The 13039-nt window shown below is 39.4% G+C and overlaps 1 protein-coding gene across 3 annotated transcripts in view; it reads left to right on the forward strand.

Annotated features, from left to right (window-relative positions):
- The first annotated feature begins 3219 nt into the window (after positions 1 to 3219).
- Positions 3220 to 13039, forward strand: part of UBE2E3 (ubiquitin conjugating enzyme E2 E3) — an 82987-nt gene continuing 73167 nt past the window's right edge. Inside the window, exons 1-3 of one of the 3 annotated variants that reach the window (XM_031008716.3) lie at positions 3220 to 3903; positions 4944 to 5162; positions 6958 to 7008. In XM_031008716.3, the coding sequence (XP_030864576.1) occupies positions 4969 to 5162; positions 6958 to 7008 (245 nt within the window). In that variant the 5' untranslated portion in view covers positions 3220 to 3903; positions 4944 to 4968. Of the gene's footprint in view, positions 3904 to 3962; positions 4408 to 4943; positions 5163 to 6957; positions 7009 to 13039 lie in introns of those variants that run through there. The other 2 variants (XM_019022681.4, XM_019022682.3) reach the window with 2 other exon arrangements.

Here is a 13039-nt window from a genome sequence, read left to right on the forward strand (position 1 = left end):
AGTGCACCCAGATGTCAAGCGGCACATTGGATTCTGGGGGTCCAAAGACACTGGGACTAACAATGACAAACAAGGCTGTGTAAACTAAGGCTGAGCCAAGAAATACCTTCCTAGTAAACCAATCCAGTCTTTATGGGTAGAGAAAGAAAATTTCTTAGCCAGAGAACTGAGGATCCAAGTAACTGGAAAGCATCAGAAACAGCCAGTAAAAATGAAGGGACTCTTAGAAAAGTTATTGACTGGAAGGAAACAAAGTACCTTAAAATCAACAAAATAAATTCATATTTATTCTACATTTTTTATGTGTGAGGGATGCTGCTGGTCATGGTGGATAAGCAGAGGTCTATACCCCAGCTTACATAATCATTCAATTCAGAAACTTCTTAGGTAACTCAGTGATAGATCCTGTGAAATTCTTAGTTATACATACTCACAGTTATGTACACAGATAACACTGAGACTCATTGAAAGGCGCAGGAAAAAGCATCTCCCAAACTAGGGAGGTGCAAAGGATTCTGGGGTCTGCCTTATTTGCCCTTAGGCAGGCCTCTTTTTGTCACAACATTTGGTGGATAAGGGGATAAGAGATAATCATTGTAATACTGCAATTGGATTCGGCATCTTCCCTCTTACCACTGCCCTTCTCAGGGTTGTGAGAGGCTGGCACGACCCCACACCAACAAGAGAAAATAAAAGAGACTGAGAGGAAACAATCTTCTTTATGGTAGCTGGTGTCTGCTTGTGGAACTATTCTGAGGGACCTTATGGGAAAAGGGCCCTTTTAATATTTTATGAAATAATTGCATTAGGTCAAATTTGTATGCTTCCAAGAGTGCCTGTGAAACATGAACCTTAATTTCAAGGATTGACATAGCAAAAACAAGAGAGAAAAAATAATTACAAAACAAGTTGTCACGCAAGGAAGAACTAAACATTAGAAACAATTTATACCTTACAAGTTACTTCTGGTGGAGGTGATGCCAAGTCACCTGGGAGAGAAGCTGTGAGCTGAAATCATTTGAACAACCCCTTGAGTCAGCTGAATGAAGGCAGCCAGGCACCTCACATTGTAGGGGCAGGGCACTACTGCCCCTAACCTTATGGAGCCATTCATTATCTTTACGGTGACTTTAACAATAGGTATTATTTGTTGAACACCCAAATTCCAGGTATTTTGCCAAGAGCATTATCTATATTATCTACATTATCACTGGCCCTAGTGCTCTCTCCAGGACCAATCTAATGTTTCCTTCTTTGACCTTTACCTCATGCCCCACAATTCCAACCTGAATTAATAGTTCCATTATTAATTAATTGATGATTAGTAATGCTCTTTTCTCATTCTCTTTACTTCTTTAATACAGCACTTCTCATTCTGCAGGCTACGTTTCTGGCTGCCCCACTGAACAATTGAGCTTGGTTAAGAGCATGACCCATGTTTCACTCCAGTTTCCCAAGCAGTTAGTAGATCCTAAATATTCTGTTGGGTGAATGTTAAGTTAAACTCCATGACTTCAAATTCGCCAAAGAATCACGGAATCATGGAATTTTTGAGCAGGAGAGGACTTAGAACCTTTGATACAATCTCCTTTTACATAAAAGTAATTGAAATAACTTAACTTGCCTGAGGTCATACGAACTTCGTAGAATGAGGATTAGAATACACTTCCCTGGCTTTTCAACCCAATACTATTTCTTCTGTAGAAGATGTTACCAAACAACTAAATATCTTTCTCCCCTAAGCTCCTTACCCCACTAAATCCTATCAGCAATTGGCCTTTGGGCCTTCAGGCTATTTCTGTTCTTAAATTTCCTAAAAGAACCCATGTTTAACATACAGCTTTCCTTTTCTGTCTCCCCATTCCAAACAAAGCAAAGCTTCAACTCCAAATTGGCTGGCTTCTGCTGTAACATCACATCGTGTAAAGCTGGGGGAAAATTCTGCTTTTATTTTCACTAACAAGCTTTTCCCACAAGCACTCTTTGACCCAGCCAAATCAAAATGCTTGTCCACACACAGACCATGATCTTTTTTGAGGCATGAGATATTCTATCTGCTCATTCTGAGTGGAATATCCTTACTACTTATGAACCTAGCGAACTTTAATGAACTGTTCCCCTTCTGGACTAGGAGCTCTTAGCACAGAGTAGAGACCTGGCTTAAGTCACACAGCAATTGAATGAGTGTATGTCCAGCACCTAGCAACATATAGCCCTCAATAAAGTTAACTGAATGACTGTGTCTTTGGAAAATTATGGAAATGTAACTTACTCTTTAGAGTTGCTATCAAGCCTTTATCAAAAGTTTTCTATTAGGAGAAATAGTAAGCAAATACGTTGGCTCACTCAGTCTTTTCTTCTTTCCCTTAACTGTGTACATGTTTTGACTGCCATTCTCACTCCCTTTGTGAACTGCACATTCTCACAGCACCCCTGCCCCTGGACACTTGTGGGAGAGGAATCCACAAATTCCTTTGAGGCTCCATCACCGGAACAAGTTCTCAGTAGCTGGAGAAGGTCTGGGTGGCAAACAGGAAGTTTTTGTATTCTGGCTACTTTGTGCCGCGGGGTAAAAACCGCAGAGTCCACCTGGAGACTGCAAAAAGAATGGTAGAACAAACAAAACTGTCACTATCTCCACCTAAAGCTTTTTTGGGTGGACATTCTGACTCAACATCACTCAGGACTTTTCTTTCCAGAACTGGCTCCTCATGTGCAAGACAGAAGAGTCCCGCAGAAAAGTGTCATGTTTTCGCTCTCATCGCCACCCCCCAACCCCAAACTCTTCTCCTTCACTTTTAAGAATGTTGAGCGGGACATTTTAAACACTGTTTTGGATTTTTAAGGTTTCAAATAATCCGAAGGACAGTTCCCTTTGGCAGCGACAGTTGCAAGCTATGAGCCAAAAAGAAATAGAGGTTGTTCCTCTAATCTCCAAATACATTCTACCCTCTTCAATTCCCAGGACCCCAACTTGTCCCTTCCTCCAGCTTACGCGAGGGGCAAGTGGCAGCTCTTCTCCGCCTGCGTGCCTGGCCTCGTCAACAACACCCATTAGTCTCCCGTCTCCCGGGGCGGCGGGGGACTCCCAACCACGCGCCCAGGGCCCTTGCCCAGGTACTGGGGCCCCGGGAGCCACGACGGCCCCCGCGCAGGCGGATGGGATGGAACCAACCCTGGGGACGCGGGTAGCCCAATGGGCAGCCTCGCCCCGGAGGCGGGCCCAGGCCGGAAGCCACCCCGCGGCACAGCGGCCCCGCGATACGGTGCCCGCGCCCCCGCCTTCTCTGGCACAGGCTCCGCGGCCAAGGGCGGCAGGGGCCAGCCCGCCGGGTCCCCGCCGCGGTCTTTGTCCCGGCCGCGCGCGGGCGGACGCGTGCACCCCCAGGGTGAGGGGAGGTGTGGAGAGCGCGCACGGGAGCGCGCGGGAACAGCTCGCGCCCGCCGGGCGTCGGCGGCGCGCGCCCCTCCGCCAGGCAAGCAGCGAGCACGCGCGTCGCCGCCGCGCCCGCCCCTCCCCCCGCGCTCGCCTCGGAACTTGCTGACTGCGCGGCCGGGAGGAGCCGAGCCGGGCGGCGGCGGCGGGAGGCTACAGCGCGCGGGGGTCTCCCGCGTCCCCTCCGCCTCGCCGGGAGCTCGCGCCCTCGCCCAGCCGAGCTCCCACCCCCCCCTTTTTTCCGAAGGCGCTGGGCGGCGCCACCCTCCGGCCGGAGCCCGGCACTGCACAACCCCCTCCGACTTTCAATGTTCCACACTCCCCGGCCAGAGCCTCCTCGGCTTCTTTTTTTCCCTCCCCCCCCTTCCCCCCCCCACAGCTGCCTCCATTTCCTTAAGGAAGGGTTTTTTTCTCTCTCCCTCCCCCACACCGTAGCGGCGCGCGAGCGGGCCGGGCGGGCGGCCGAGGTAAGGCGGCGGGGCCGGGGGGCCGCGTGGGGGGCGGCCGGGGCGGCGGCGGCGGTGGGGGAGGGGGCGGGGGCGGGCAGCTTTGTTCGCGCCGGGCGCCCGCGCCGCCGGTGTCCGCGAGCCGCGGCGGGGCCGGCTGGGCTGCTCGCATCACTTGGCGCCCGGCGCGGCGAGCGCTACCCGCGGCCCCCGCGCGGCCCTCCCCACAAAGGGCCGCGGAGCTGCGTGGCCGCCGCCGCCGGCCGTGGCTCGCCTCCGCGGGCGCGGAAATTTGTTGCACTTCTTGGGGCTTTGTTTATTTGTTTGTTTTTTCTCTGGGTTTCTTATTTTTTTCGTTATTTTGGACAAAATGTCGGTCCGTGATATAAAAATTGAGCGAGGAACCTTGGTGGCATTGGGAGCTTTGCAGAAGGTGCAGTTTGAATTCTGCTTTTCCCAGGGTGGCAGCTCGGTCTTGGCCGGATGAATCTTCGCTGCTGGCCGTGGAAACAGCTAGAGCAGCTCGTTAGTTGATTTTTAAATTTCCAAGTGTTGTGTTTAAAGGCTTTACGTGCACTGAGGAGGAATCGCCACCTTAAATAAGCATATGGGCGATTAACAGGGTGTGTTTTCCTCTCGGAAAGGGAATTTGGTAGCTTTGACCAATGTCAGTGTGTAAATATTTAGACGTTATTAGTGACTTTTAAACATTTTTCAGCGAGATCTGTTATTTACAGTGTGTCATATGTTATTAATGCTTGTTGCCTAAGTTCCTTGGCAAATCTGTTTCATGCCTTCTGAGAAAGTAGACAATTGATAGATTGTCCAAGAGATGGAAAAAAATGTGAGTGGGTTTTCTAACTTGAGTTCGGCGAGTCCCTGAACGCTGGCGTTGTGTGACACATCACCTCCCCTGTACCCCTGTTGTACGATGAAATAAGTGTGAACACTTTTGAAGCTTTTTCATTACAAGACGATTTTAGATGACTAGAAGAAAATGCTGTTGGTTTATTTCCTAGATTTAACATTTTCTCCTCCTCCTCCCCTGTTCTTTTTAAAAGTTTTCCAAGAGATAACTTCACCAAGATGTCCAGTGATAGGCAAAGGTCCGATGATGAGAGCCCCAGCACCAGCAGTGGCAGTTCAGATGCGGACCAGCGAGACCCAGCCGCTCCAGAGCCTGAAGAACAAGAGGAAAGAAAACCTTCTGCCACCCAGCAGAAGAAAAACACCAAACTCTCTAGCAAAACCACTGCTAAGTTATCCACTAGTGCTAAAAGGTAATGTGTAAAAGAAGGATCCAGCACACTTTGTCAGGTTGTCTTCCAGGTGGTTGGACGCTTTTGTTGGTTTTACCTCAATAACAATAGTTCAGAAATATTTACTTCATTATCAGTTTAATTGTACTTGAATGAGTTGTCATTCTTTAGGTGGTATGTAAGCAACATTACTAGAATTATACTTTTAAGCAAACTTAATTCTGTACTTCGGTAACTTCAGTTAAGAGTGTCCTTGAGTAGAGATTAGACTAACATTCTGACAGATTGTTTAAGGAGTTGGCAAGGAAAATTTGGTGAACCCAAATTAGATGGTACTTTGGGGATGTTTCCTTTTATGAGTCATAATTTTCTTTAATGAAATTGACACTTCCAGAGATTAGCAGTGCCTCTCTTCATGAAACTTAATGATCAGAAATGATCATATTTGCTAGAAAATTTGCAAATTCAGGCCTTTGCTGTATTTGAAAGCAGATTTAAAATTGTGCTGCAAATCTGCTTACAGTTTTACAAAACATGACTTTAAATCGTGTATCACAGGTAACTTTCCTGGTTAAATTATGATTATCCCTTCCTGTGCTTGTGAGGGCAAATCAAACTGAAAAGTAGCCCTTTACAATTTGAGGTGTCACTAGTGATAGAAAACTTGCATTGTCCTTGGGCCTCTTCACTCTGAAACTTGTGGATGTGCTTGACAAGTTAATACTCAACAGCAGGAGAAACATATTTAATTGGATGTAAGTGAAAGATCATTTGTTTCCTATTGATTTATGTTTTCTGATGGAGAAAAAAAGATTCTGTCAATGAGACTCTATCAGTGGTAGTAGTAGTGGAATATCCACAAACTCTAGTAATTATACATAAAATGTATAATGTTTACAGCATTAACCAATTTTGACATTTTGTTAATTTTTATTGATAAGGGAAAAGAATATAAAAACTGATCAAATATTGCATTCTGTGGTGATTCATAAATACTCATATTTTTCTATGGATTTTCACCCTTATTGTCTCAGTAATGAAGTATTAATAACTTGAGAATATTTTTGAATGGCAGCAGTCTTTGACATAATTTAAAATTCTCAATTTAGTATAGTGTTGATGCGGAACATATTAGACGCATCTAAAGTTTTGAAATCATCTTAAATTTGAATCAGAGAACTGCTTTTCTCCCCCTTAATTCAGGCCTATGTATTTTCTCCTCTTTCTCTCAATGTTTATTCAATTTAAGTGCTGTACCTAAAATCAGGGAAAACAGAAATGGTTAAATTAGAATGTCAAGTAGTCTTTGAAAGTTTTTCACAAGTAAAGATATTTGTAAATTTTAAACTTTTTTTTGACAGATAAAATATTGTCAGAACTGTTAATGTGCTCTTGCAGTAGCCTGTTAATTTTTACCTCAGTAAAAGTCACTTCAAGTCCTTGTCAAATATTCCAGTGCTTTCCCTCCTCCCTTTTTGTCTCATTTGCATATAAGCTTGAAAAGAGAATTTCTTTGGTAAAAAGTGTTTTGAAATAGATATTATATTCTTTACTGAGTACTGGTGGATGAGTATTTCTCCAATCAAGTGTAAATGACTTACTTGTTTGCAGCAGCAAGTGAGAAAAAAAGCTGCAAAGTTTCTGTTAAGGGATTTGGGTTATGCCTCTGAGAACAAAGAGGAAGCAGCCATGTTAGCATTACTGAAGGCAGAGCCAGCCTTGCATTTAACTACATGGTGGTAGAGGGCAGTGTAATTCCCTGGTTATTCTGTAGACTATCTCAAATCCTTTTTGTCTCTTCTCATTTCACTAACAGAATTCAGAAGGAGCTAGCTGAAATAACCCTTGATCCTCCTCCTAATTGCAGGTAAGAAATGAATTTTGTTGTTTTGGTTTCAAATTGTGGAAAAATACCAAGAGATTGATGTATTGTCTGGATATGTGTGCAGCAGAGGAGACAACATTTGCTTCTTTACAGCTTTGCAAGTGCATTAAACAAAAATTGTAGAAGGTGAACTAGATAAAATTGGGAGAAAAAATACTTTTTAGCATAAGTATACGTTGTGGATTTATGAATATACTGATTTTGTGCTTCTGATATTCATATGAATGGTGCTGATTTTTGTTCTGATGTATTTCTGTAGAGGGTGTTTATTCAGAAGTATACTGAAGAAACTTCTAAAATTTTGCTAAGCTTTAAAGTTACTGCTTGTGTGTGCAATCTGAACTGACCTTCCACATTTAGAAATTGCTGAATGTGGTGTTACAAAATGTAAATGCAGTAAATAAGCATATAGTTGGTTCTGTTTGATTTATTCAGTTAGTAGCCTTAAGGACAAATTTTATGGGCTAAGCTAATGGTTTTAGTGGTCATTTTCTACAGAATGCATTGTTGGAATTATTTACGTTTTAAGCAAATGTCCTAATTGCTTGGGAACATTTTTAGTAATTTTGATGGTTGGAATATGTGTATGAAAAGCAGTAAATGAATTGGAATTGTGGGAATTCATTTTAGTGGAATTCAGGTAGATCAATTTAAGATTATTGGTTGGTATAAGATACATTAAAAGTAGCTGGTTGATTATTTTTTCTCTAATAATTTTTTTCATTTCATTTGTATAGCGCTCTATTCTTTTTTTAATGACTATGGCTTACAAAATTGAACACGCATAGAAAACAATATTGTAGATAGTTTGTGAAGAGATATGTGCTCAATAATGCGAGTGGCTGCAAGAAATTAGGCAGTTTTATGGTTTGATAGGACAATGTTTTCATGTTTAACCTGTATTTTTGCTACAAGTTGTATTCACTTGGGATGATCAGACCCTGTCTCTGAAGTCTGCTTGTGATATAATAGGGTATAATCCAGTTGCTTCTTATTGTGTATGTTAACTGGATCCTCAGATAAGGTGATTTGATCCTAATTTATCCATTGAATGAACAGTTTGCTTGTATTTGTAATTTCAGTTCAAACAGGAAACATGAATGTAAACTAATTTTAAGGAGATGATGATATGTGAGATCTCAAAGTATTACTTAAGAGCTATGCTGTCCAGTAATGTAGCCACTTGCCACATGTGGCTATTGGCCTCTTCAGTTGTGGCTAGTCCAAAATGAGATGTGCTATAAGGGTAAAATTTATACACATTGGATTTTGAAAACTTAGTACAACAAAAGAATGTATAATACTGCATTGACTTAAAAAAAGTTCATTAATATTAAAATAATATTTTGGATATATTTGGCTATATAAAATGTTAAAATTAATTTCACTTTTTTACTATTTTAATATGTTATTAGAATATTTAAAATTACATATGTGACTTGCATTGTATTTCTATTGAACAGTGCCGCTTTAGAGAACAAGTAAATCAAAGTATTTTCCCTCCAGCCTTCTAAATGGTGTGTCAAATCTGTAGCCATTTAGGGAGGTCAAGTTAAATTTGCTCCCTGGAAGAATCACTTAACTTGCAGAGTGTATTCTGATATTTCCCATTATGAAAAATGTAAAGATCTATCAATTCAGAACTCTTAAATGTTTTAAAATTGCATGTAGGGTCAAACATTTTTAAAGCTTTCTGTTGATTGTCTGCAAATGAAACAAACTAATGTACGTGCATAAATCTAGAGAGCCTAGTAGACATGTGTTAAGTGCCCTCAGAGCAATAGCCTAGTGTTGCAGTTGCCAAAGAAATCTACTTTACATGTTTAACTCGGGAATGTTTCCTCAAGGTCACTGAGGATTATTTTAGAGGGAGTAGAATCTTTCAATGAGATAGGAGGTTTCACTTGTCTTTCTCTTTATATACCAGATTTCATTTAAGTCCTTGAAATAATGCTTCCTCATTTAGTGATTAGACTAGTGAAACATCAAAACTTTGGGCTTTCTGTGAACAGTAACATGGAACACCTCATCCCTGCTTTCCCTTGTCACAACCTGTGATGACTATCAACTACTGCAAATGACATCTTTCAGTTCTCAGGTTCTTTTAATAGATGAGTTTATGTGTGGCTGTGGTATGTGAAAAACAGACATACAGTATGTCTTAGTAGGGAACCAGGATAAGTGGTTTCTTATTATTTGGAGGCAGTGTTTTACCATATGCCTCACATGTAAAATATCCAGATACTTTGTCTTCAAATTCTTTTGGGTGGAAGAAGACCTAGTTTTTGTCCTTGAGTAGGAATTGGAATACTGAGTGTTTAGTAAAGGTGTTTTAGAATTTTGACAAATAAAAAGCCTGAATTTGTATTGTATTTTTGCCTTCATGTCAGATCTGTGACAGACTGTGGTGTTATGTTCTTTTAATTCACAAGTGCGTAAATGAGAATTTTAGCTTTACGGTGATTGTACAGTTTAAATTTATTAATTTATGCTGTAATTAAAAATGGAATCTATATTCATAAATTCTAGAATATGTGAATTCATATTGCCTGAGATCTATGAAACCTAATACATTTGGCTTTCGTGTATAGTTATTTAATCAGAGTTCCATTACAGTTTTGAATATGATTTTTACAAGCTTGTCAAAGTACATGACAGATTTAATTCTTCCTCAGGGAAGAAATGTAAAGTATATCTGTGTACATTCAGGAAAAAGTTGAATGAAACACAAGAAAACTCAGCAAAACCAAAATTATTCAGACTGGGATGATTTCTCTAAAATCCCTTCCTGTGTTTTAATTAATGAAATATTCTTTAATTAGTATATAGTTATGTCTAGTACATACATACCCAGGGTGATCTTAAGATAGATTTAATTGAATTCTGTATGGCTTTATACATGTTTTAATATATTTTGATAGCATTGATATTTCTTTTCCCGATAGTGTAAAAGTTTGATAATGACGTTATTTCCAGTGATTTGATGTTATTTTAAATGGTTTAGGTATTGGAGGGCCATGGGCCATAGTGTACTAAACATAGGGATATATTTATTTATTGGTTTCAGTTTATGCTGTTTACATAAAGTATAAATAATTTATACATCAATGAGAGTCAAGGGAAATTGTGTTATGGGCATTTCCCTATTTGTATTTAGAGAGAATTATTGACTAGAATTGTTTAGTGATGTGTTATTAAGACATTTACTTTCCATCTGTTTCCCAGAGGGTGTCCTTGTCCTCTCCTAGTCACCACTTGTGCAAACAGCAAAAGTTTAGAAAGGTACTGGATTTCTAACTTAACCCCTAATTTCTTTCCATATAGGAAGAAGCACAAATATACTGACGAATATTTTAAGAGTGTATGTTCAGATTGAATCTATACTGAAGATATTTGGGGGTATTTGTATTAATAAATAGTTTCTTGATGTGGGAAAGGCCATATTGGGGGATACGTATTACAGTTTCAAGTTAATAGTATTAATATATTGACTAGCAAAACCTGAGATCAGGTAATTTCGTTGACTTTCTTCTTTAAAAATAAAAAAAAAAGAAATCATAAAAGAAGCAGTTGTTTCTAAACCAGTAGTTGATAATCTCTAGATTCCTCATTAGCCTAGTTGTCTGAGGATAAATTCTGCTTTCTTTTGAGGGTTGCTACCACTTTCCATCATTTTCTAGGGTGGACTAGAACTTTGCTACTTAAAAGAGTGAGCTGCTGACTGTCAGCATCTGCGTCACAGATGAGGTTGTTAGAAATGCAGACTCTTGCTTCCCCCAACCCCCAACCCAGAATTTGAATTTAACAAGATTCCTGGTGAATTGTATATATAAGTAGGTTTGAAAAGTGCTGGTACTGGAGCAAGACTGTCTGGTTTCAGATCCATGCTCTGTCACTAACTTGCTATGTTATTACCTTAGATACATTTTGGAATATTTCACTTCTTCTCCTCAGTTGTAAAGTGGGGATTAAAATGATACCCCCCTTTATAATAGGGTTATTGTGAGGATTAAATGAATTAATGTGTTTAAGTTTTGTAGCAGTGTAAATCGAGTCAGTAAAGTGGCCATAGCAAGATAAAAATGGGAGAGACAGTGTAGCCTGTAGCGATGTGCTCTCACTGTTGCTGGCATTTTCTCTAGTGCATTGACATCTTATGTAATTTTATCTTAGTCAGTTCCCCAGATTATTGAATACAAGTACATAACAAGCAATTTGTTTTTTAATGTCAGTAAAAGCAGTTCCTAGGAACTTGTGTAAAAAAGAAAATTAGCCTAAAAACTTCAGGCCTAGATGAACAAATACTGTATCCCTTTTAAAGGAACATGCATAAGATTAATGATATTTAATTCAATAGAGAATATTATGATTGTCCAGTAAAGTATAATAAACAATTTTTAGATGAGTAATGATTATATTTTCCCCTTTTAAAATAGAAGAATTTGTGATTTTACTGTGAATGGGATTATATCAGCAGTTGTAAAATTCACATTCTGGATTGCTGTTACCTGCATTACCTAACCCCATAGCATTCTTTCCATGTCTGTGAACTAAGGAGAAATTTTGAAAGCTTTTTTCTAATTGGTGTATGAAAGCAGGTGATAATTGAAATAACATGTGATCCCTATATTAGCTTTGTTGGTTGCTTATAGAGTACTTGGTTTTAAACTCTCTCACACATGTAGATAGACTGCTTTTTCTTCTTAATACATTTGATTGTATTTGTTTTAGTGTTTGCTACAAGATTGTATCTCATTAGTTATCTAGTCCTTTTATTTTCAACTCTTCAAAAAAAAAGGTCCTGGAACCCGCTTTTTATAAAAATTAAATCTTAATTGGAAGCTCGACTGTAAAACAGATAAATACAGAACTACTCTGACAAAGTATTTTTCATGCCACTATGCCGTGGGTGGTCATCTACAGATAGTTTGTATTATTAGTTTTATTGTTAATAAATTCATTTTGGCATCAGCATAAACCTCAAAAATCATGAGGGTTTTTCTGGGGACTTGGGCGTTAGTGATAATTTTAAATGGTTTATGATCAAAGCAAATTGACGTTTTATTTTTCAATAAGCCAATAGTTTCTTCAACACAACTGTAGTAAAGTATAAAGTACTTTCTTCATGCTGTATTATAATATTTGTCTGCTTTCTGCAAGAGCAAGTGTTCCTTGAAGGGAGAGATTGTCTCATTCGTTTTTGTATCTTTTCCTTACTTCACATGGTGCTTTGCATGTGAAGGTCTGTTAATAAATAAATTGAAGTCTCTCAAATTGACATAGAAATAGCAATTCCAGGCAAAACAATGACTTCAGAGAAAATTTATTAAATATCCTATACATTCTTTACCTTTTTCATAATTATGATACTTAATATTTAATAACCTATTCAAAGTTTACCTAGCTACTGTTTTTGCTTATAAGAGGAAATTGATACTCACAGTAGGCCTAGTTATTTCCTCCATACGTGCCAGTGTAGCAGAAATACTCAGTACTCTGTGTGACTGGGAACATTTTCCAAAAGAGTGACCAACTGAAAATAATATTCTTCCCACTAAACTTCACATTTTTATTAAGGATCTATTAAGTTCAATGCAGATAATGTAATTAGAAGGTGGGTAAAACAGCATGTGCTTTTAAAAAAAGTTATATGTTTACTTTGCAGCTACATGCTTTCATAACCAGTCATATTCCTCTCATAACCGATTAGTACTTTATGCTCTCCTTAAATGAGTTGCTGTAACAACAGATGGATATGTTTACTTTTCAGGAAAATCAGCAAGTCTTGCATAGAGTGTAAGGACATTCAGATTGAGAATGAAGAACTTGACCTTTCAGTCTCTTCTTCCCTATCAATATGAGATAAAAACATAATAAAATCACTTGTAAATCTAGAGAAATAGAAAGTGATTTTTTTTTCCACATACCAATTTTGACAGGTAAGTATATTTGGGCATTTTAATTGGAATCTGGAAGCTGAAATATCTTCAAACTTTTAATCTTTCTTTTGCCT

The sequence above is a fragment of the Gorilla gorilla genome, chromosome 11 (genome assembly GCF_029281585.2).
Source record: "Gorilla gorilla gorilla isolate KB3781 chromosome 11, NHGRI_mGorGor1-v2.1_pri, whole genome shotgun sequence".
Taxonomy (NCBI): domain Eukaryota; kingdom Metazoa; phylum Chordata; class Mammalia; order Primates; family Hominidae; genus Gorilla; species Gorilla gorilla.